The following is a 24505-nucleotide window of genomic DNA, read 5'->3' as shown; positions in this document are numbered from 1 at the left end:
GCTTCTGCTAGTGAAACCTTGTTCCACCGAGAGCAGCAGCTGTGACTGTGAGACTGGCACCCTCCTCTGCACCCAGGCCTACAGCCCCCGAGAGGACACCCAGCAGAGTAGGGGGGGGGGGCGGCAACAATATTGGACTAGTGATGGGCGAATGAATTTGCGGCGAATTTCCGTGTTTCGCTGCCGACTAATAAATTCACGAATCTCCCATGAAAAATTGGCCTGTGAAAATTCACCGGCGTCAATTTCTGATTTTTTCCGTGAAAATGTTCGAATTGCTCATCTTTGTGAAAACGGTTGAATTTCACGATTTTTTCGTGAACTTTCCAACTTCACGATTTTTCGCAAAATTTTCGCCGTTTCACAAATTTTGTGGGAAATTTGCAAATTTTTCGGCAAAGCAAAACGGGAGAAATGTTCCCATCACTATACGGGACCCCCAGTGTATTAAACATAAAGCAGCCAGACACTGCTCCCCAGTCACCTCCAGACCCAAAGGTTGCTATAGGGACCCCAGTTCCTCCAGTTCCACCTCTGTAAGATCATTACCCAGAAGTGGGCCCACTCCTTACGCTCTTGAGTATCAATGAGAAATCTGATTGGATCCTGCGATTTCTGGAGTAAAGTTGCTCCTCCCGTTTAACCCTCAGCTCCCTGTATGCAGACAGAACAAAGGGAAAGTGTCTCCCTCTGCTTTCTCACACCCACTGCCCCTCACCCACCAGAGCTTGTGGGCAGGCCTGGACTGGCAATCTGTGGTTTCTGGCAAATGCCAGAGGCGCTGCTATAAGATGCCATAGAAAGTCAGTATTTAGTGGGCTGGTGGGGGCTGATTGGGCCTCTGTGTACCTGAAATGCCAGGGCCTATTTTAATTCTCAGTCCGGACCTGCTTGGGGGGGCTGCTGTGGCCCCAGGTACTAGCCTGTGAATTTTGGACTGTAACCTGTAGGTTTCCTGCTTTGCTTTACCCAGTCCAAGGAGCAGCTTATGTGGTTGCACCCCGAGTGGAGAGGACTGATTAACCCCAGGTCCTGGGACACAAGAAGGCACTGTTTTTATGAAAGTGTGTGGATGGAATCACCTTGTTGTATCAGCACCACAGATATGCTGTGCCAATTGCCGATCATCCAATGAGAGGGAGTCCTGCCCAAGAGGAGCCATAAGAAGGAATCAAACACTTGCCTGGGAATCCTCATGGGAGAGGACACAATTGATTTAAGGGGCTGCCCCATAGACACAGAACACTACAGCTTTAGAGAGAATGTTCTGTACTAAGTCTCTAATGTGCCAAATTCATAGGGCCACTTTCACCATGATACATTCACCGACCTTTGTATCTCTGATCCCAAAAATCAACAAAGTAGCTGGTTCGGAAGAAGGATCTGTCCCCCTGATGACCATAATATTATTCCTGGTGGGTAGAGGAAAAGTGGAAGGGTAACTGGAAGAAGGAAGGATGGGTACAGGGAGTAGAAGGAGAATTGTAAGAGGGAGAATCTGTGGGCAGAGAAAAAAGGGAAAAATAAGAGAATGGCTGAGCAGAAAAGAAGGGAGATTGGGGAAGGGGAATGAGGAAAGGCTGGAAGTATTGGTAGAGAGAAGAAACAACGAGTAGGCAGAAGAAGTGTGTTGCAAGTGAGAAAGGAGGGGGAGAAAAAGGAAACCAACAAAGAAAGGGGGGAGAAGGGAAGAGACAGCAAATATGAACAAGGGGGGAAGAGGAAATGGAAACAGGAGACAATGGAAAAATAAGGGTGGGGGTATGAGAGAAAGACAAGACAACAGTGAGAGAAGTGAAGGGTGGAAGGAGAATGAAAAGAAAGAATCCAACCAAAAACACAAAGGTAGAGAACAAAACAACTGGAGAAGGGGGTGGGAGGCTCATATGACTGTGTTAGATTGTGGGTGCCTACCTTGGTTTTGTGGGGGCAACTCCCTTGTGTAATTCACAGTGGGGGGGTATTTCCTTTTCCTACAGAGGGAAGCAAGGAGACTGTTCTTCTCATGGTCACAGACTGTGGTGCTTTCCATATGGGCTTCATCCATTCTGCCAAAACTCTTCTTTGTGGGGCTTTATGGGTAACATCATCTCTTTCCAGTTCCCCCATGACAGCTGCATTATATATTTTGTAGAACATGACTAGTTCCAAAGGGAATTGTACTCTTCCTCATCAGCTTTCCATGTCCTTGGCCCTAGTAACTTCTCAGCCCAGTTCTGCACATGGGAATCTAATGGGGAATTTGGCCCCTCAGCGCCATTTTTCATTGGAAACATATTAAAGTTCCTCCACAGGAATCAAACCATTGGCTCCTTGTGAAGCTGAAAGGAGCCCAGGAATTCCAACAGGAGAATGAGCGCCAAGCAAGGGTAGTTGGGTTGAGATGCTAAAGAATCTGTGACCTCGGTGTGACTTGATGTATTCTGGGCTCATCCAACCTTTCTGTAGAACATTTTCCTTTCATCATCTTAATACTTTGCAGCTCATATGGGGAATCAACCAACTGTTTAGAGTTTGTATTCCCTCATCTGCCATATTTTTGGACTGGTTGTATTGGAAGACAGGTGTGTATGGACTGACTGTGATTAAATGTTACTGTCTATAGGTTGAATATGTTCGAAAGATTGTGTCTAAGGACTGGGCGCGTCGGAAAAGAAATTTCTAAGGACTGGCCGTTTCGGGAAGGTAATTTCTAAGGACTGGCCATGTTGGAAAGGTAATTTCTAAGGACTGGCTTTGTCAGAAAGGTAATTTCTAAGGACTGGCCGCGTTGGAAAGGTAATTTCTAAGGACTGGACATGTTGGAAAGGTAATTTCTAAGGACTGGCCTTGTCGGAAAAGTAATTTCTAAGGACTGGACATGTTGGAAAGGTAATTTCTAAGGACTGGCCTTGTCGGAAAAGTAATTTCTAAGGACTGGACATGTTGGAAAGGTAATTTCTAAGGACTGGTCGCGTCGGAAAAGTAATTTCTAAGGACTGGCCGCATCGGGAAGGTAATTTCTAAGGACTGGCCATGTTGGAAAGGTAATTTCTAAGCACTGGCCGCGTCGGAAAGGTAATGTATAAGGACTGGCCGTGTCGGAAAGGTAATGTCTATTGACTGGCTTTGCTTTGATGAGTATTGTCCATGGATTGGGTGTGCATTTGGTGTACTGGACAGGGGTTCATATTGTATGTTGTTTGTGTGATTGTGCCTTTGGGAAAGTGTCTGTGATGCTGGGCTGATATGGCTGGGTTGGTATATAGCATGTAAACTATCATTTCCCATTTACTTAGCAAATAAACAGTTTCCAGTGTGCGGTTCAATGTGTCCCAGTGCAATGGAACCCAGTGTTTGCCTGGCATTGTTACACTGTCTCAGTAATTACTCTGCAAACACACTCACACTATCAGCACTGACATTGGATAAGCCATATGCCTATATGTGCACTAACCACTCACTTTTTTTTTTTTTTTGCCTTTATCTCAAACCTTATTGTTGTTAGCTTTGGAAATGGGGCATTTGGTTGCTGACCAGGGGGTATAGAAGGATAAGGAACCTGGGGAGTAAGTGATACACTATTGTACACAGGGACGAATCACACTTGGTTTTGACTGTTGCCACCAGGAACAGAGGAAATCTGCTCTTCTTAGTCTATGTTGAGGTACCTGCCCATAAGCCAATCACTGGTTCACCTTTGACTTGTGGCTCCAAAGGACAATCGGATATTTGTACATTGTATGAAACCACTATAAGTTCCAAACTGTAGCACTTTCACCTCTCTGAGACCTGAGGGCTACACTCTTTCCCTTATGATCACCAAGACCAAGGTTTCTTGACTCCCTTTAGTGATGGTTTTGACTCAAAAACTTTTTAAGTCTCAGCCCAGTCTATACAAAGACTAGGTGGGCTTAACCCCAATACAGACCACCAACCTGCTGTGATCTCATCAGGGGATTCCCATTAGTAGGTCCTTTATTAGGAACCAATATAGCGCTTGTGCCAGTTCCCCCATGGAAGCCATTGCCCCTCTGACCCAGATGTGTACTTGGGCTCCTCATCCGTGTGCCTTTAATTCCAAGCACACTGCCCCTAGTATGGGAAAGTGTGAAAAGTGTATGAAGTAAATATTGACTGCAAGAAACGTAAGCTGAATGTGCTGCCCCTGTAGACTCAACACCACAAAACTGCAAATCAGCAGACAAATAAGGGATGCATCACCCCCAGATCTGGCCATTAGTGCAGTTGGGACTGGAGGGAGATGCCACCGCGTGTGCAGAGACTTATTTCTAAACGTGTAAAGGTTGAGACTTTCCCCGAGTTCTTACAGCAGACTCTGTTGTGATCGGATCACTCACGGGATGTGGACTTGCCTTGTGGCTCTCAGTCTCAGTGCAATGTGCCCCAAAAATATCACATGGGACTCACACCAGCTGTTAAGGTAGAGCAAGGTGGAGAAAAGTCCGCTGAAACACAGACATACTGTACATATCATCTCTAAACTACCCAAACAAGAAGGAGTACATGAGAAACACAAAGCACCACAGAGCAGAGACAGTTCAAGAATAAGACAGCACAGAGCAGAGACAATTCAGCTTTGAAATACAGCAGAGACAATCCAGTCATGAGGCCGTATAAAGCGGAAACCATCAGACAGTGCAGAGCAGAAACAGTTCAACCATCAGACAGTGCAGAGCAGAGACAATTCAGCCACTTAGGACTGCAGAGCAGAGGCAGTTTAACTGCAAGACAATGCAGGCCAGAGGCAGTTCAGGCATGAAGCAGAGCAGATAAAGTTCAACCACAAGACTGTAAAGCAGAGACAGTCCACCCATGTGGCAGTGCAAGGCAAAAACAGTTGAACCACAATACAGTGGTGAGCAGAGGCAGTTCAGCCAAACAGCAGAAAAGAAACAGTTCAACCATGAGACATTACAGAGCAGAGACAGTCAAGCCATGAGACAGAGCAGTGAAGAAGCAGTTCAGACACAGTATAGGGCAGAGACACTCCAGAGAGAGAGTTCAGTCATTAGATCCCTAAGTATTGCTGCTCGTGCCATTGGTCAAGCACAGGGCAAGGTTTGGGGTGACAGGTTCCCATTGCATTGATATTTGATGGAGAAGGAAGAAAGCTTAGTACAGAGGAGAGTCACGGCTACTGCTCATGGGACCTGTGTGGTTTATAAGAATGAAAAGATGTGTGAGAAGGTGAGCAATTATAATGGGTAAACCCAATGGCTGAATAGAATGAAACCCATAAATACAGTTCTGCTCCAATACAAGCACAATCCCTGGCCACTGGTTTGCTCTAAACTTGCTCATGTGGCAACAAAGGGATCACAATGTGCCTTGGACAGCACAAGTGGGTGAACCCTCCCAAGGACCTTACTAACTGCCATCTGCATGACAGGCACCAGCTTTGTATCCGTGGCACATGGTGTTACTGCTGTTTAATAAACATCATCAGCCCATGCCTGTGCCTAACGAGGAGACTTGTGCCCAAACTAACCAATTCTGCAGCAAGATCAGTGCCAGGAGTTTGCAGGACATTTCTGGAAAACTCTGAAAGACAAACCTTGTAGACGGACTGGAGCCCCACGGCTCACATTGACCTCACAGAAAAAGCCTGTGTATGTGGACGTTATCTGTGGAATTCACTGAGTACACTCGCACACTTATTTATACTCCCTTGTGTGTTTTTTTGCTTTGCTTTTGGGCAATAGATGTGCCGTATGTTTCAGTACCCACGGGGCAGGGAGCAGCCGAGAGAAAACATTCACAGATACAGACACAGGGATAATTACAGATGGATTCTCATGGAAGGGAGAGGGTTAAAGAGTGATGGGGTCTGTGCACCAGATACTGTCTCTGTCACACACACGATATGCCAAAACAATTTGCCTTCATCTTCCTTCAGATCTGGCCAATCACCTCTCTGCGTGTGAATGGAACTAATAAGCCAGTAGGACACTTATTTAGGTTGAAAAGTTCATCAAGTTCCCAATTCCCCAAGTGCTTTGATACAGGGGAATGAACAGAACAAATCAGCTGCCTCAAGATGGGGAAAGAATGTATCTCGGGAGCAATGAAAGGTTCTATGGCATCTGTGTAGATTACATGGACCCCTTTATGATATTTTTCACAGGGAACAAACAGTCGGATCAGCCTGATTCTGCCCACCAAATGGGTAGTCAGGGCCATCCACTCATGATACAAAATATATAATCCCCGACCAAAAGAACAAGCTATAGAGCCCACACTCCAGTTGGGGGTAACAGTAGTTGTTTTTAATTAAAAAATGCCCCCACCAGCGCTAGGCCACCCACAACAGGACACAGGAGAGATCTCCCGGTTCAAACCTCCATGTTAGGGATCATGCATGTGCATAATGAGCGAATGCTGCAACTTGCTGACTATGCACATGCGCGTGACATCTGAAGCGATCCATGCAAATGCGCTCTGACCAATATGGTCGCTCTGGTTGGAGATAATATATTTTGGTAATGGGTGCCCTTTAAAGCTGCTCCATGACCTGGGTGCCACCTACAGAATGTAAAGTAGATATTGACCTTTCAGAAGATGAAGTCTGTAGGGTGCAGAGCTCAGATGTTGTGCTTTCTTGCTCTTCTCTGGAGTGGGTGGGTTTTTGGACCCTCGGGATGGCAATGTCTTTTCCTCTCTCTTTCTCTGCCGCTTGTCAAGTTGTGGGGAAACAGATGGGGGATGTTGTTGAGGGATCAGCTCAGGGACAGACAATCCTATGGGAGAGGATCCAGAGACCACAGGCTTGAAACCCATCCAGCAGCCGATGGGTTCCAGCTGATTTGGAGCAGGAGACATCTGCTTACCATTGTGCATCTGGAACGGAGCAAACACCCAATGCAGCTCAAGCATCAGCCACAAAACTTTCACTGGAGGGGACTGTACAGTCTCAATGGAGGGGATTGAGCCATTTGGTCTGTTCTGCACACTGACACGCACATCTACTAGCAGGAGCCCACTGGTGCTCCCCTGGGGCAGCTAACGAGCAGGCAGATAGGAAAGAGTATCAGGCAATCACTGGCTAATGGAGTAGGTGACATTTCTGCAGTGGCACTTGTTACCCAGAAATCATCTAAGGGCAGATTTACATTATGGAAAATATAATCATGTTTCCAATTTATACATATCGGGGGAGTCAGTGATCTGGACACTTTTGTGCTGGTGGAGAATGCGCACCCCATGTGCCCCTAGGCTTGGCACTCTATTAATATGACACACAGGGGCAAACATTCTCAGTGTTAGTGGGTGAACCCCAGTATCTCTACAGGAAAGCTTGGAGCTCACCACCCTTTAAATGAATTGGTGATCCTCGACAGGCCCGGATTTGTGGAAAGGCCACCAAGGCCCGGGCCTAGGACAGCAGGATTTTAGGGTGCAGGATTGGTTCAGAAACACTGGGGATGCGCAGGAGATACAATATTTTTTTAAACTTCCCTTGCACCAATCCCTATTTTTCCAAAAATTTTGAATTTTTTTTTTTACATCTGAACCAATCCCAATGGCCACCTGATGTTGTTCTACACAAAAACCAAAGGAAAAGGCCTGTAGCTCAGCCCCAGGTAGTCAATAAGTCAATACCCAATCCCTCTAGTTCGTACGTTCAGGGGTTACAGCCGGTATTTTAACCAACAGTAAACTCAGGTTATTTGCGGAGATTAATGGATTGATTGATGAGACCTTTCCAGCTCAGGAAGACAAACACAACCTGTTCCCTATCCCTGAATGTAGTTGGGCTCATGTTGGTGCCAAGAAGTTCTGTGATGTTCACTGCCAGTGACACCAGATTTGCCTCTCAAAATGAGCCACAACCTGCTGAACAAGTGCCTGGGGGGGGGGGTGACAAGTGTTGATTCTAAGCATAAGATATTACATGTCACTGTAGGATAAAGACTCAGCTGAAAGTGTCAGGGGCCAACTGTAAGAATGCAAGCTTTTGGAACAAGAGGGATCCCTTGAAGTTATGAGGGCTTCAGACGGACCATGGGCATGACGTTCCGGCCAGACTTTACTTGGCGTTACTGCCTGCTGGCTCCCTGAACTCATATTTGCATAGTTGATGTAGAGTTGGGTGGCACCAATTCACTGACACCGTGGGCAAGGAGTCTGACCCGGGGGCCTTATGCATCTGATCCGCATTAAACTTCCCCTTTAGACATGGAAACCTTGGTAAAGGTCAAATGAGCTGCTTTATCTACCCAGCTGCCTGATGAAATATGGAATAGTGACCCCCAGCTGCACTATGTTCCTACCTCTGGGGCCCATGACTGGAGCGATTATCTCACTTAATTATAAAAGTTCATTGCTGCCTCTCTAGCAATATTATTACAGCAAGGACACCTGCCCGGAGCCAATATGTAACAGGATTAGCCGGAGCCGTGCTGTTCCTTCTGCTGCTGGGCGCACAATCATTTAACCATTGAATAAAACCCTGGCACCAGCTGGGCCCCTGCTAACTGGCCAGTCTGATTAACAAGAACTGTTGCCATATCGTTTCTATTCTATAATAATGGATTTAACACCAGTGTTTGACGTTTATGAAAATTGTTTGATAAACCAACATTGATTGGTGCTTTTCAAGAATTTTATCCCACACCTATACTGTTTTGAAGACCAGCTCCTTGGTCTTCATGACGTTCTTCAGATATGTTGTCTGAAGAAGTCTGCAGCCTTCCCACACAGGGGGTCAGTATATGAGACCATGTGACACTAATTGCATAAGGGTGGGCTTCATTCAGCTAATCAGGTGCCTTCTGATCTGAAAGCTGCTCATTAGGACCAATTGTGGTTCTGTGGCCCCAAAATGAGTCCATAGGCTTATTTAGACACTTGTAAAACAAGTGGAACGTGGCATACCCACAGCTGTGACCAATTCCAGCAGGGGGCTGATAGTAGCGCTGACAGACATGGCATCTGATTGTGGTACCCCTTTAATTTCCAAACTGGTGAAATAAATAATGACAATTTAAAAAAAGACCTATAGCAATCTGCCTTAGCATCTCACTTCTGGCAGCATACGTAATAGTCGGTTCCACATCCCGCACACTTAGCTGTGACCCTGGGGCAGCCAATGTGAGATTACGTGGGATTTGAGCCAGCTGCCGACAGATGGCGGCGGCTAAATATGGACGTGGAAAAAAACATCAAGGAATCATCAGGAGTCATTAGTCCCCATTAGGGATGGGGGTGAATTTTTTCGCCTTCTTTTGGGCGGAAATGACACCCATAGACTTGTATGGCGTTGTGCGTCAAAAAGACGCGCATCAAAAAAAATTCGCCGCACGTCAACATTCTTTAGATTTTTTTGAGAGTAATTGGGCATCGGCAACATTTTGCCGGCAGCAAATTTTTGCTGAAACGAAATGGGTCAAAGTCGCCCATCCCTAGGACTGGTGAGGGGTTGCCCATGGAAAGATGTGCCAAGTTGAGATTGGTCAATAAATGGCATCCCAGAAGGCAGGAAAGGGTCATGGAGTCTGCCTTTGATTTGAGGGTCGCCGACTGATGTAGTGAAAGGCTGACAGAGCCCAGCCATGTTGCTGTATCAGCCCCCACACGTGCAGCAAAGGAAGCCTGTGGCTTATGGTGCCAATTGTTCTCAACACAACTTCAAATATGGGTGTCTGTTAAACAGGCCAGCAGGATGTTTTGGCTATTACAGAACTGCCATGGACCTATGGTACTGCCCATTTGTGGGGGTCATCACGTAACCCATTGCCCTTCCCCACAGATGAATGACCTGTATTCTATGACATCAGCTTACGACATCACACAGGACTGGAATGGAACTGATGTAGAACATTCCATTATTAGGACACTCACATCACAGTTCCATGTCCCTAGGCAAAGCCTTGGCTCTAGTTGTGTGTAATGTTCCAGGCCAGTACAAAGAGGCTGCAGGGAGCAGGTGTTGGGTTTCCTTCACCTATTTTAGTGTTACCAAACACGGAATTATTTCATAGAGATTAAACAATGATTCGCTTCTCTCATTGGCTCCAGATCCCACAAGCTTTTAACCACTTGCTTGCTGGATTGCTTCGTGCACCTTGCTGGGTGCTGTATATTCAGTGACTCATGGGGGACACAAGGATTGTACTCTGCGCACTGCTATGCACACCCCAGAGCAGAAATAGGAACAAATCAATGATTTATATATTCTGAATGATTCTAGTGTGCCCAGAACATTCCTTCTCTTTATATTTGTATTTATACATATGGGAGGAGGGAGGTGCCATATGGATTCCCTTAAGACAGTACAGTATGAGTGTACAGCTTATTGTGTGCCCAGAACATTCCTTCTCTGTATATTTGTAGTTATACATATGGGAGGAGGTGCCATATGGATTCCCTTAGACAGTACAGTAAGAGGCAGCTGGTAAGAGAGTGTGGAACTGAGTTACCGGCAGGTTTAATGGAAGACAGGCCCTGGGGTGCATATGTGCCGACTGTATCCCCGGATAAGGCAGTTAATCCCAGGTGCGATGGTATCAGCGCTGGGGTTGGGGAGGTAGGGAAATTAGCAGGCCGGCTCTTACAGGTTTCAGGTTCCCATAATGAGGATTAAGGTGGCCACGATATGATCCTCTCAGTGGGCAAACCAATACATATTGGGCATTGAACTGTTCAGTGGACTCCTGGCATTCATATTTAGGGTGTTTTACCTTGGGACCTAATGATGTGTGGGAGATAAGATGCTTCAAAATTGCCAAATGTAGGAAAGCTTTGTGACTTGGTGCTTTAGAGTAGAAAGACATGTATTCCCTATTTGGATTCAGGGGAATGTGTACTTTCCATAAATATATGACATTTTACCTTGGGACCTAATGATTTGTGGGAGATATGAGGCTGTTTTTCAAACATTTCACAATTTTTTTAATAAAGGAATTGCAACTTGGCAGTTTGGAGTACATACATATATTCACCCATTTTGGATTAATCAGTATCTGTTCTTTCCAATAATGTGTCGTTTTTAGGGTAAACCTATTTAGTGGAATGTTTGGCCTTGAAATCAGAAGTATGTGGTTTGTGGAGCGGTGCTTTCGAAATTTGGCAGTGTACCGCTTGGCATTATTGTCTTATACAAGTGAAAATCGAAATAAAACTATATATATTTCATATTGGCTCATTCAGGAGACATAGAACTTTCCAAATCTGCTGTATTCTTGTGCATAAAATTTTTTCCGGATATATGTGTTTGTATTATGGGAAACATGATTTTTTTAAAAAAATGTTTAGACACTTAGAAGCCTATATCTTTTTACAAAAGTGGAATTACACCAACATTCTAGCATATTTTGAAAGCTTAGGTTCTCATGAAAATATATATATATAGTTTTACTGGGTAAACTAGAAGACTCCCCAAGGAAAGGCCCCAAAAATAAAGTGCGCAAAATGTTCAATAATGGTGTGGCAGTAAAAGTACCAAATTGGCTGGCAGTGAAAGTGTAGGATAAGTATGGGAGGCCATTAGCGGTAAAATAGCCTTGTACTAAAGATCAATGGTTGCCGGGGTCGGTGATCCCAACAACCAGAGAGAAACAGATCATAAACCATGCAAAGCAAATCAAATGAAAGTTTGACTTACCTTTTAAGGACCCCAATGGGAACAATGAAGACATAGTGGCACCCTCAAGTGATAACGGGTAAAGGCATCACAACTACAAGTGCAGGAAAGCGTCAGAAAATCCCCCCAGTAGGTGAATAAAAGCCCCCAGTGACACATCTGATCACTTTTCTCTAGCAAACAAACTCCTGACACATTATAAGGGTGTTTATTTTAAGAATAGTTTGGATAGTCCACAGCCAATCAAAACCAGGGTGTTTCAGAGAGCAAACTGGATAGTCCAATCAGAGGCTGGTACTTAACTTTAGGACAGACTGAAATGGGTTTGAGGGGTTTATTCTAGGAATGGAATGGATAATCCACTTCTGAAGAAAAACGGGGATCGTTATAAAATCTGACTGGATAAGCCACAATCAGAAAAGGGTATTTTTTCCTAGGTATGATTATCAGAAGAGAGTAACAGACTGGATAATTCACAGCCAACCAGGAGAATGATTATACCAGGAATGGACAGAATAATCCACAGCCAGTCAGGAGAGCGATTATACTAGGAATGGGCGGAATAATCCACAGCCAGTCAGGAGAGTGATTATACTAGGAATGGACGGTATAATCCACAGTCAATCAGAAGGTGGTGTATGTCCCAGAAATAGATTTAATAATCCCCAGCCAACCAGAAATGGGTGTTTACTCCAGAAGCATGCTGGATATTCCACAGCCAATTAGAAGAAGGTGTTTATTCCAGGAGTGGGTTGGATAATCCACAGCCAATCAGAAGATGGCATATGTTGTAGGAGTGCACTGGGCTAATCCACTGTTGCTCCATAGGAAGAGGCTGGAAGCCCAGGCAGCTTGCGGTATTATTTACATATCAACACAAAGAGGAATAAATAAAAATGGGAGAACCCCTGGGTGCCACACATGTGCCTGGGTGAATTCATCCTTCCACTGGTACTACCAGATCAGACGGGTGCAGCACCCACATGAGCAAGAGGCTTTGCTCCCAGAGTCCTGACAGTCCCCATAAGCCTGTGTTGAAGAGCAATGTGAGGGGCTGTGACTCCCCAATCACATGTAGAAGGTCAGAGAGACAAGAAGGAAGACTGTGAAGTGAAGAGGGGCCCATTTTCCTGCGGATGAGAAAGAACAGGAACATATTTATTGGATTTCTTACACATGTATCTCAAACAGATCCGAATCTACGCCCTTTCCAGCCAATAACAGCAGCACACAAACGCTTCCTTTATTTTCCCTTTTATTGTGTGTAAACATTCCCTTTAATAGCAGCTGTGTATGGGACAGACGTGCCCCGAGGGCCTGACTAGAGGGAAAATGGCTTCCCTTTGGTTTGCATTCAGCTGGAAGGCAGCAAGTTCTCAGCGCATGAGTCTGGCTTGCAGGCTGCACATCCGGTAAGAATTCCTGGGATTCAGGCCTGTGGGATACAAGTTAAACCTGCCGGGGGGGGGGGTGGAACTGTGCCCAGTTGGAGGCGCTCGGAGCTCATATGGTTTCCAGAACTGCACGTTACTGCATGATGGTTCCATCTTGTGTGGAACAGGCCAACATCAAAGGGCGGCTATGAGTTTAACCCCTTTCCCACCACCCCAGGGAGACTCTCTATACATTACAATAACCTTGCAGCCCTGATAAATCACACGGGTCTTTAGATGTTACATGAGGTTCACATTAGTGACCTGTCTGAGCTGTAAAGTGTCTCTTCCTTCAGCTGCTGCTTCACTATTCAAAGCTCTTCTCATGCCATAAACTACACTGCAATGGCAGGGAGCCCCCACCCACAATGTGCATTGATGTCCGGGAGAGAGGGAGGGTGAGAGCAAAACCAGGTACCCAGTAACTTACTTTGGGAACCCTAATATTGCATGCACCAGTGCACAGCTATAGGCATGACAGGGGTTTCGACATGACTTAAAAGGAGAAACAAACACCTTGTTAAAATAACCCGTACCCCACATAGACCCCCCGCTCCCTCCTCACCCCCAGCCTAGCTGCTACCCCGGGCAAATGCCTCTAACTTTTTACTTACCCCTCGGTGCAGATTCAGGGATCGGAGTTCACGGCAGCCATCTTCCAGCGCTTCGGCAATTTCCGTCCATTTCGCCGCATGCACAGTTGCCGCTATCGGGGAAATTGCTCCAACTGCGCATGCGCCGCCGGTCTCATTCTCAGTTTACCGACGACCCGGAAGATCGTTACCATGTACTCCAATCCCGATTAATACCGAGGGGTAAGTAAAAAGTTAGGGGCATTTGCCCGGGGTAGCAGCTAGGCTAAGGGGGAGGAGGGAGGGGGGTCTATGTTGGGTGAGGGGTAGGGGGTTTTTTTTTTTTAATAAGTGGTTTGTTTCTCCTTTAAGGTGGTCATCCATGCACAGATATCATATGAAACTAATTTTCGTACGATATTCAGTGCGTGTATGGCAGAAGACTTGGATATCGGTCAGCTCTTTGAACGGTCCATTCGGAAAATTTTGATTGGGTGCTTTTCAAGGTACCCGAACATCGGCCATTTCTATTCGTCAGATACAGGTAGAATTCTAATGTTTCTATATATATCTGACGATTCAGCTCTACACGTACATCTTTTCCAGGAAGGCTTGTAACTGTTACGTCTATAGCCACCCTAAGGCTTTAACTAGCAAAAGACGGTCATACACGGGCCAATAAAAGTCAGCAGTTGTTTGGACAGTGTATGGAGCCCTCCGACAGGCTTCCCCGATTGATATCTGGCCAAGTGTCGGGCAGATGTAGATCGGGCAGGGATTAAAATCCCACGGGATTGTGGACCGCATCTGTTCGTTGATGCAGTCCCACAATCCAACCGCCCGTATACCTTTCATTATGATCCCATTGTTGGGCCCTAGGGCCCACGATTGGATCAGCTCGATATTGCCCACCTCTAGCAGGGGATATATCGGGGAGAGATCCGCTTGTTTGGTGACTCCGGCTAACAAGCGGATCTCTCTGTGTATGGCCACCTTTAGTCTGGTGTGCAGGTGTGGGTGCAAATGGGCAGAGCTAGGAAGAATGGGATGGGGGAGGGGATACGTCAGGTGCATTTCAGAAAAAACAGATGAGAAGCTCACCCGGGCATCATAATCCAGGACAAAGGGAGGAATCTCTATCTGCTCGGGAGGGATGGCAGTGAAGAGCTGGTGTAAACTCTCCACCTGATGCACCTTGTCCTTCAGGCCAGATACAGTGAACGTAGTGAAGAACCAAGTAGAAACCTGAACAACGAGAGTTGGAGGGAGTCAGAGAGATACAACAGCAGTGATACCAGGGTGGGGGCACACATGCAGCAGGACCATTCATAGTGGCGCCCCCTCCTGGCACAGACTGGTAATGTTGTGGGGCTGCTCCTGATTGTCTGTTATTCTGTACGCTCTTATAAACAGCCCCTTAGGGATTCTGGAAGCTTCATAAGCCACGGATAATCAAGGCGGTCCCTATGGGGCAGTTTATGGGAGCGCATAGAATAATTCCGGACAATCGGCAGTGTAGCAATACCAGTTTGGATCTCACGCAGCAGTTTAAGGAGAAATATTACACCACGCGTAGTCTCAATAGGATAATGGAGGAAGGTAAAAAAATCAGCAATATTGTAAAGACAAAAACACCTGCAGAGAGGTAGCAAGGGATTTGGGAAACTATACAAAGAAGCACCCCCAAATATGTTTTATGTCTCATTAGTTAAAAGGAAAATAGACCGCTTTTCCAAGTTAACCATAAATATGGCATGGCCCCTTGTCTGAACTGTGTGTGATGTGATAACAGGGGTACACTGAATCGTCCCATAAAAGGGTACCCCATAACACTAAAACAAATCTCTACATGTAAGCCCTGCCTGTGTGGGAAGACGTATGCAGGGCAGACAGCATAAAGGACATAAAGGGGACATTAGGAACTTCAAAGAGATAATCCCACTAATACACCGATCTCTAGACAGTTCCATGCTCTAAAACAGGGATCCCCATCCTTTTGAACTCGTGAGCAACATTCAGAAGTAAAAGTAGTTGGGGAGCAACACTAGCATGAAAAATGTTCTTGGTGTGCCAAATAAGGGTTGTGATTGGTCATTTAGTAGCCCCTACATTGAAGCTCTGTTTGGCAGTACACCTGGTTTTTATACAACCAAAACTTGCTTCCAAGCCAGGAATCCAAAAATAAGCACCTGCTTTGAGGCCACTGGGAGCAACATCCAAGGGGTTGGAAAGCAACATGTTACTCACGAGCTACTGGTTGGGGATCACTGCTCTAAAACATAACCAATCACAGCAAAGGTGGTTAAATATAGAAGTGGAGGAGAAAACAGCACTTGGAGGCCATGTTACTAAACTACTACTACTGCACGGAGAAGCATGGAGGAGACCAGAGAGCCTTGCACCCTATGACTTTACTAAACTACTACTACATGGAGAAGAAGCATGGAGGAGACCTAAAGCCTTGCACCCTATGATTTTACTAAACTAGTACTACATGGAGAAACATAGAGGAGACCTAATAGCCTTGCACCCTATGATTTTACCAAACTACTAGGGATGGGTGAAATTGACCCGTTTGACATCGCCAAAAATTTGCCACATGCAATTCGCTGAAATGCATTAAAGTCAAGACAGGCAGCATTTTTTTTCTGCCATTGGAGTCTATGGGCATCATTTTCGGGGCAAAACACGGCAAAAAAAATTTGCTCATCCCTATAAACTGGTCTCCACCGTGCTTCTTCTCTGTGTAGTAGTAAAAAGCCTTGCACCCTATGACTTTACTAAACTATTACTACACGGAGAAGAAGCACAATGGCGACCTAATAGTCGCGCAATTTGCCATTGGTTTAATTTTTTTATTATTTGTGGTCTTTAAATTATTTAGCTTTTTAATCAGCAGCATTCCAGTTTGCAATGTCAGCAATATGGTTGCTAGGGTCCAAATGACCCTAAATCATTGAATGAGAATAAGGAATATTAATAGGGGAGGGTCAGAACAGAAACATGGGTAATAAAAAGCAGCAATAACAATACATTTGTAGCTTTATAGAGCATTTGTTTTTAGATGGGGTCAGTGACCCCCTTTTGAAAGCTAGAAGGAGGCAGGAGAAGGAGGCAAAGAATTCCTAAACTATAAAAAATAAATAATGAAGACCAATTGAAAAGTTGCTTAGAATAGGCCATTCTATAGCATAATAAACGGTAACTTGAAGGTCAACCAGCCCTTTAAATAATACACGGAGCATTAAATGTTGATGATCCTGCTGGGAATAGGGATAAGGGCAGTATTAAATTGTTTTCAGTAGGGATGCACCAAATCCACTACTTTGGATTCGGCCGAACCCCTGAATCCTTCGCGAAAGATTTGCCCGAATACCAAACCCTAATTTGCATATGCAAATTATGCACAATCACAGCAGTTATCCAGCACACTTTGTACACTTAGTCTTTTCTTCACAGGGTGCACGCAATACAATACGTTTACCTTCACAGTTAGTTACAAAAGGACCTTGTGTCTAAAACGTCACTATGCTATATTTGAAATAAAGGCGGTTTTAACACAAAATTGGAGTGCTACAATCCTTGTATACTCATATGAAAATTAGGGATGCACCTTTTTCAGCAGGATTTGGATTCGGCCGAATCCTTCTGCCTGGCCGAACCGAATCCTAATTTGCATATGAAAATTAGGGGCAGGAGGGAAATCTCGTGACTTTTTGTCAGACAATTTCCCTCCCGGCCCCTGATTTGCATATGCAAATTAGGATATGGATTTGCTTTGGCCGGGCAGAAGGATTTGACTGAATCCAAATCCTGCTGAAAAAGGATGAATCCCATATCAAATCCTGGATTTGGTGCATCCCTAGTTCTCAGTAAGTGGCTGCTGGGGAAGACCTGGTAAAGGTAGCGCCCGGGCCTCAAGTTACCAGAGACAATTTGATTAGGGACTTTGGAGTCAGGTTCCTTTCTTTGGCTCTGAGCAATGGACAATGAACAGTTAAATTGAAGTCTTCACCCATGGACACTGGCTGAGGGTGGACCTTGATGGCTATTTATGTGCAATTGTACTTTAATAGTTTTCATTTGAGGAAGGGCTGTTGCCAGAATCATGTAGTGGCACACTTAAATAACTTGCAGCAAAACTTTTTTCTTTCTGGCATTTTCTCCATATTTCTTATATAACATTGAGACTGCATGTGTGTCTTGAGCAGGGGCATTTTGGAGTTTCAGCTTTAATATTGGATCACTGGAAGTTTGTGAATCCCCCAAATAAATAATAAAAAAAAGTAGTAAACTGGGATTTTTGGACCTGCTTCTGGGCTGCTCTCTTTCCCATGGCCAAGGAGGATGCAGCTGATAACTCTACTGAATTCAATGGGCAACATAAAATCTATTGATGGAACTTCCCACCAACACTCACGAGTTGGTGGTCCAATTTGAACTTTTATATGCTAAGCTTTGACCAAGCACCCACCATTGGACTACGTACTTTTTATGTGCTCATTCACATAACCCCAAGGAAGTAGGAGCACACCGGTTATTTTGAAAAAGGTAAAACAATATTAATTTTCTATATTCCATTTAAAAACAGGGCCTGTTTTTATACATACATACATACATACATACATACATACATACATACATACATACATACATACATACATACATACATATATATATATACACACATACACATACATACATACATACATACATACACATATATATATATATATACATACACATAATATTCATGCATTATTATTTAAACATGTTCCTGCCCTTGGGGAATCCTGGAACAATGGAGAACAGAGTGTGCCAGTGCCAGGTTGCGGGCGTGGAACCCTTTAGTACCATCACTATGACAACAAAGCACAGGCACATCGCAGAACAAAATGTTTGGTATTGTGACAATGTGACACACTAACCTGTTATCCTACTTCATTCACTCACTCTGAGCCATCGCATGGCTTCCCCCGGGCAGTAATGCACTTCAACAACTGTTTCTCAATTTGACGTCATTTGCTTTTCAGCATTAAAGGGACAAGGCTGTCACCTAACTGCAGCTCTAGAACAGTAATGATCCCGGCCTATACCTCCAGCAGCTCCTGATCTGGTAAGTCCATCTTCAGTGTGTCAGTGGCACTGCACATGCTCAGTGGGATCTGGGCTGCGGCTGAGAAGCTAAGCTTAGGGGTCAGGGAAAATCATCAAGCAAGCGAGGTTGCATCTGTCATAAAAGCTGATTATGAATCAATTCTGGTGCAGACTGCCCTTATTTCTATGCTGCCATGTAATTTGAATCGGAATTCATTGCTAATCAGCCTTTTATAGTTACTGTTATATACAGTGTATATATATAATATTGTGAGTGGGTCCCTAAGCTCAGGTAAGTGACACCAATCCTGAGCATGTGCTGGAAATCAGCAGAAAAGACTAAATAGCTGCGGGGGCCACTGCGGGGGCCACTGTCTGCTACAGAGGAGTAACACCAAGCATTTTCTCTAGGGGGATTATACCCAACGCAATAATAATTTCTTACCTTCGAGCGGAACGTGGGGTGAACAAAATAAAGGGCTTTCAGATTCTTCTTATACCTGCAGGGAGAGAAGTCCCCATATAAGAAACAATATGGCAACGCAACTGCCTTCCCTCCCACCCCACCAGCAATTCATCAAAGCTCCTCTGCCGCCACCTGCAGGTTGGAGCTGGCAATACAAATGGTCTGTCAAACGACGGAATGTCACTGTATTTCAACTGATGAAGCTTTCTTAACAGGAAAAGGATTGATGAATAAAAAAAACTGACAAGAACAGCCTTAAAATAAATCTCTGTTGTTGCTAGGGTTACAGGGCTTAGTAACATAATAAACTACAGGTTTGAGAAAGGCAGTATATTAAAGGGAGTAGAAAAAAAAAATAGAAAATAAAGACTTGTCCATAGGCACCGCCTACATGCAGAGTAGAGGAGGTCTCTTTCCTGCTGCCTGATTGGTCGTTACCAATAGTTCTGTAAACGCTTCGGTCAGCTGCTACTGGAGGAAATGTTTACATTAGGTACCCGTGGGCATTCTTTTTGAATCAATTTTGGAGTACCTACTTGACGTCGATGATGTCGTACATATTCTTGAGGAAATCTGAGTCTAGATGGTTGTGTTCCCCGGTGAGGGTGTGGAAGTAAACCAGCACGTAGTCCTTGGCTGTAACATGGTCCATCATGTGGATAAAGTACAGGAGAGCCTGGGAGGAAACACATGGGGTGATGAACACATGGGAAACATTCTAATAAAACATGAAAGATCATGCAGCAAGCAATATGGCAGCTTCCTGGAATGCCACTGTGTACGTGACAAGATTGAGGGATAAACACAGCTTTGCACATAATTATAATTCACAGCAAAATGTTAAAATACAAAGGATTTACTCAACAAAACTATATTATAAATCCATACTGGGTATATTTTCTAGTAAGGCAATTAAAGGGAAAGCTGCACTAAAAACTAAGTAATAAAACATTGCCTATCTATCCTGCATCAGTCCAGCCTGACATTTATAATGCAGTTGCTGGGGTCAGTGATTCATGGATTCATTTTGAGGTCAGACTATTATTATACTTTAAATGAAGTATCCTATCCCGACCCACTGCTTATTTGTCTGATATTCAATCAACTGCCTAGTTTCAAGGGGAAGTTAGAGTCAGACAACCTGAGGAGTGGTCTGGATAGGAGATGCTAGCCTTGGAGACCTGTGCCAGTGAGTTTGCTGGGAAGTCCACAGAGTACTGTCAGAACTGGGCAGGGCAATGCAAGACAGAAAGGGCTAATGAAAACCAAACCCATCTGGGAATGAACTTACCTTCTCCATGTCAATCAGTAACACTGGAATGTTCCTTCCTACTACCACCATGACACTGCGGCCACAGTTATCCACTCCTGCAAAGAACACAGGACATTGCTATTAATTACTATTAATTACTCTGCCTCTCACTGTCATTGTGCACCTTGGGCCTAGGTGGAGACTGACCAATCAACACATTATTATTAGTGCCATTAGTGTTGGCCTAGGGTGGACTGAACTATACACATCCGTTTTTGTGCTAAGGAATCTGAGGAATGGACAGGCTTCTTTCCCTTTACACATCAGGACTCACCAGACTGGTACAAGGCTTTGAGTGCAGCAATGTCGGAAAGGTCTTCTGTCCGTGCCCGAGAAAGCCAGCGGTTGTAACTGCAAGAGACATCAGGTTAGCATGGAGGAGAAGCAAGCAATGTTCCCTCGAATTCCTTCTGGACTATGTGCACGAAAAAAAAAATATTTTGTGTGCACATTTTTAAAAACGGTGTGCTCAGGTCAGAATGCAAAATGTTTAAACTTTGTGTGCACCACAATTTGTTGTGTCAATGGCCTCAAAAGACAAATGTGTAATTGAGGCTGAAACATTGGATCAACAAGTGTCCAAACATTTCACAGAGATGGAACACTGGGGGAATCAGCCCCCCCACCCCAGGAGCTGTAACCAGTAGGTGCCATTTAAGGGAAGGTTCCCATTTTTTAAGGGAAGTGAGGAGAATTTGTGGTAGAAGCTTTAATAAGGGGTTATAATTATTTAATAAGGGGTTATTATTATTATTTAATAAGGGGTTTTTATTTTAACTGCTTGATGCAGAGATGTTCAGATGAGAGCCAGTGATGGGGAGCATGGCTGGATGTGAATCAGAGACAAAATGTTGGTGCTGTGGGATGTGGGTGCTAGGAAAAATAAAGCACTAGTTTACTTGAGTGACGGCTGCTGTGCAGCACACAATAATATGTTGCAAGATTTATATTATAGATTATATCATGAACTGACACTATAAAGAATGAAAGGACTGTGTCTTCCTAGCAATAAATTAGAGGCTTTCCATTTTTGATGATTTGGGGAGCTATGGACACAAGACAACTATGAAATAAATGCTTCACTCACTTCCTCTGGTGCTGTTTCTGCATGGCAGCTCCCGACAGTTGCCCCTGTAGTGCCAGGCGCCGCTGCTTATCGACATCCCCCTCCATGCGAGCAAAGGCATGCGAGCCAATAACAGACAGGTCCTTCACCAACCCCTCCTCTTCAGAGTCCTCTGTAACACACAGGGTGCAGTAGTCAGCTATAGGAAGCCCTGGATCTTTAAAGGAATTGTTCAATATAAAAATAAAATTTTCTCTTGGATTCCAATAAGTAAATTGGGGGGGGGTGACATAACTGTTGCTTTTGAATCCGAGCTGAATGCGGAGGATCAATTGCAAACACACTGAATAGTTATGTCCCATTTGGCCCCCCTTTAATTTGCTGACTAACGCAGAGTTAGAGAGCTGAAAAGCAGGAAGTTCTGTTCAACATCTAGTCACTCCAGTCTTTATACATTACTTTTTTGGCTAACTATATTAGAAACATTTTTTATTTTGCACAGCCAATGTTTATACCTGAACTGTTGGAGCTAGAAACACAGCTGCAAGGGGAGCCCTACATAAAACTAAGAGACCGGGCAATCCATGTGTATGGCTAAGAGATGAAACATCAAATGGAGCCTTCTTGCAGATCAATCAGATTAAGGTCAATAATATGGGGGTAATTAAATACAGCAGTAATTAAATATTATATGTGGGACAGGCAACAGTCAGATGTAACCACTGCTAAATAAATCAGTCGCTCAACCGTACAGACGGAGCAGTGACTAAATGTAGTGCATGCGGTGATCATTTTAGCAGATAAATGCAACAGAAAGTGAATAAAGCAAACAGATGTAGCAGTTACTAAATCCAGAGGATGGCAGGGTCACCATATACAGTAAATAGAATAATCACTAGATATGCCACAGGGGACACCTTTGCTAGCACCCTAATATCACTCCTTTGCTAGCACCCAAATATCACTAAGCTATGTAGCAAATACAGACATATCCGGAAAAGCCCATGCCCGAGGATTCAGGATAACAGGTCCCGTACCTGTATACCAGTGGCAACTAGGTAAAATGATGACTTTTACACATAACGTTATCAAACACATACGGGCTCCTGGCTCTACAATGCAGTTCTCTTATGTGCCACAGGTTTAAGTTTGTTAGAATTTCTTTAATCCAACACGACTAAATGTGATAAAACTATAGGGAAAAATGGTAAAGTTGTGCTCACCACTAAATTTTAAACCATTAAGAGGGGGTGCAATATTTATTATGGGTGAGTGGAGAAGTTCTCTTCTCTTTGTCTGTATGAATTGCACCCCACTACCTAATGGTTTCACCTTTTCCTATAGTTTATACAGGAGCAGTGGCCAGCTCCATGTTGTACCTCTCATCAATGTATAACGAAACAGAAGAATTCTTAATGAATGAGAGTGTGGGACTGGCCAGACTAGGGCTGAGTGTGGGTGAATGAGAGTGAGTATAGGACAAGTCAGACCTGGTGAGTGTGAGTGAATGAGAGTGAGTATAGGACAAGCCAGACCTGGTGAGTGAATGAGAGTGAGTATAGGACAAGCCAGACCTGGTGAGTGTGAGTGAATGAGAGTGAGTATAGGACAAGCCAGACCTGGTGAGTGTGAGTGAATGAGAGTGGGTATAGGACAAGCCAGACCTGGTGAGTGTGAGTGAATGAGAGTGGGTGTAGGACTGGCCAGACCATGGAGGAGTGTGATGCAGTTGGCCATCTTAAATACAGTATATTGTAATCTATGGATAAACATTTCTTATTCTGATTGAAGTTCAATGCACAGAATGTTGCATATTGATTATGGGTAAGAGAAGAGAATCTCTGGTCTTTGTCAACTTCATTTGTTAAATATAAAGGATCCCATCAGGGCCCCTATAGAAAGAGGGAGTTCACTCTCTAACATCTTCCCCCTAGACCACCAAGATCTCACCTTCCTGAACCCCCGGTTTCTCACTAATACGGATTTGACGCTCCGGCACCACAGGTTCCCCATCAGAATTCCCAATGTCCTGGGGCAGGAGAAGAATAGACCTCTGCTCTTCTTCTAGAGACCGCGGAAAGTACAAGGGTAACAATTGCCTGTATGTTCCCTGCAAGGAGACAGGAGGAAGGAGTATAAGTATCACATGTAATGTTAGAATTAGAGAGGGTACAGAGAAGGGCAACTAAGCTGGTAAAAGGTATGGAAAATTTTAGCTATGAGGAAAGACTGGCCAAGTTGGGATGGTCACACTAGAGAAGAAGCGCTTAAGGGGATCATATAATAATCTTTGTAATGCTTTATTTACCAGTAGGTCTTTCCAGCTGACACAAGCCAGGTCCTATTTGAAGAATACTAATGATTTTTTGGCTAAATTAAGAGCTTTGACGTGTATCCCACAACATGTAGTACTGGTCATGCTGGATGTCAAGAGCCTCTATACCTCCTTCCCGCATGATGGGGGTGTGGAGTAGGGTTGCCACCTGACCGGTATTTTACTGGCCTGGTCGGTAAAAATGATGGTTGATCCCAATGTTATTAATAAGGAATAAAGATAAATATATAGCAAGGCCAGTATTTTTTTCCGGAAAAGGTGTCAACCCTAGTGTGGAGGCTGTCCACATCGAGCTGGAACAGGATGAGTCTTTAGATGGCTCCCAAAAAGGTTTTATTCTGCAGTGTTTGGAACTGGTATTATGAAATAATTATTTTTTATTCCAGACAAGTTTTAAATGCAAATCAAGGGGACGGCAATGGGGTCCAATGTGGCCCCATCCTATGCAAACATATTTATGAATAATTTTGAGAACAGATTTGTATTTACTAACCAGGATTTCCAACAACGCTGTATAATGTGAGCACGCTTTATCAGTAGTGTTTGCAATATGGGCGGGGCCACAGGGGATTCTATAAACTTTCTATGAATGCATTAATGGGATTTTACCTTACATTAAATTTACTCTACATTGATTCCC

The 24505-nt window shown here is 44.4% G+C and overlaps 1 protein-coding gene across 2 annotated transcripts in view; it reads right to left on the bottom strand.

The window, feature by feature from the left end:
• Positions 1 to 11776: 11776 nt before the first annotated feature.
• gdap2.S (ganglioside induced differentiation associated protein 2 S homeolog) overlaps positions 11777 to 24505 on the bottom strand; it is a 22729-nt gene continuing 10000 nt past the window's right edge. Inside the window, exons 7-14 of one of the 2 annotated variants that reach the window (XM_018242467.2) lie at positions 23481 to 23640; positions 21552 to 21747; positions 20739 to 20815; positions 20444 to 20520; positions 19689 to 19828; positions 19132 to 19186; positions 14691 to 14834; positions 11777 to 12714 (exon numbers count right to left, since the gene is read on the bottom strand). In XM_018242467.2, coding sequence (XP_018097956.1) covers positions 12667 to 12714; positions 14691 to 14834; positions 19132 to 19186; positions 19689 to 19828; positions 20444 to 20520; positions 20739 to 20815; positions 21552 to 21747; positions 23481 to 23640 — 897 coding nt within the window. In that variant the 3' untranslated portion in view covers positions 11777 to 12666. 2 annotated transcript variants of the gene reach the window in all.

This window comes from Xenopus laevis, chromosome 2S (genome assembly GCF_017654675.1).
Source record: "Xenopus laevis strain J_2021 chromosome 2S, Xenopus_laevis_v10.1, whole genome shotgun sequence".
Classification (NCBI taxonomy): Eukaryota; Metazoa; Chordata; class Amphibia; order Anura; family Pipidae; genus Xenopus; species Xenopus laevis.
The sequence above is the reverse complement of the archived record's forward strand: the minus strand, read 5'-3'. Positions and strand labels throughout refer to the sequence as shown.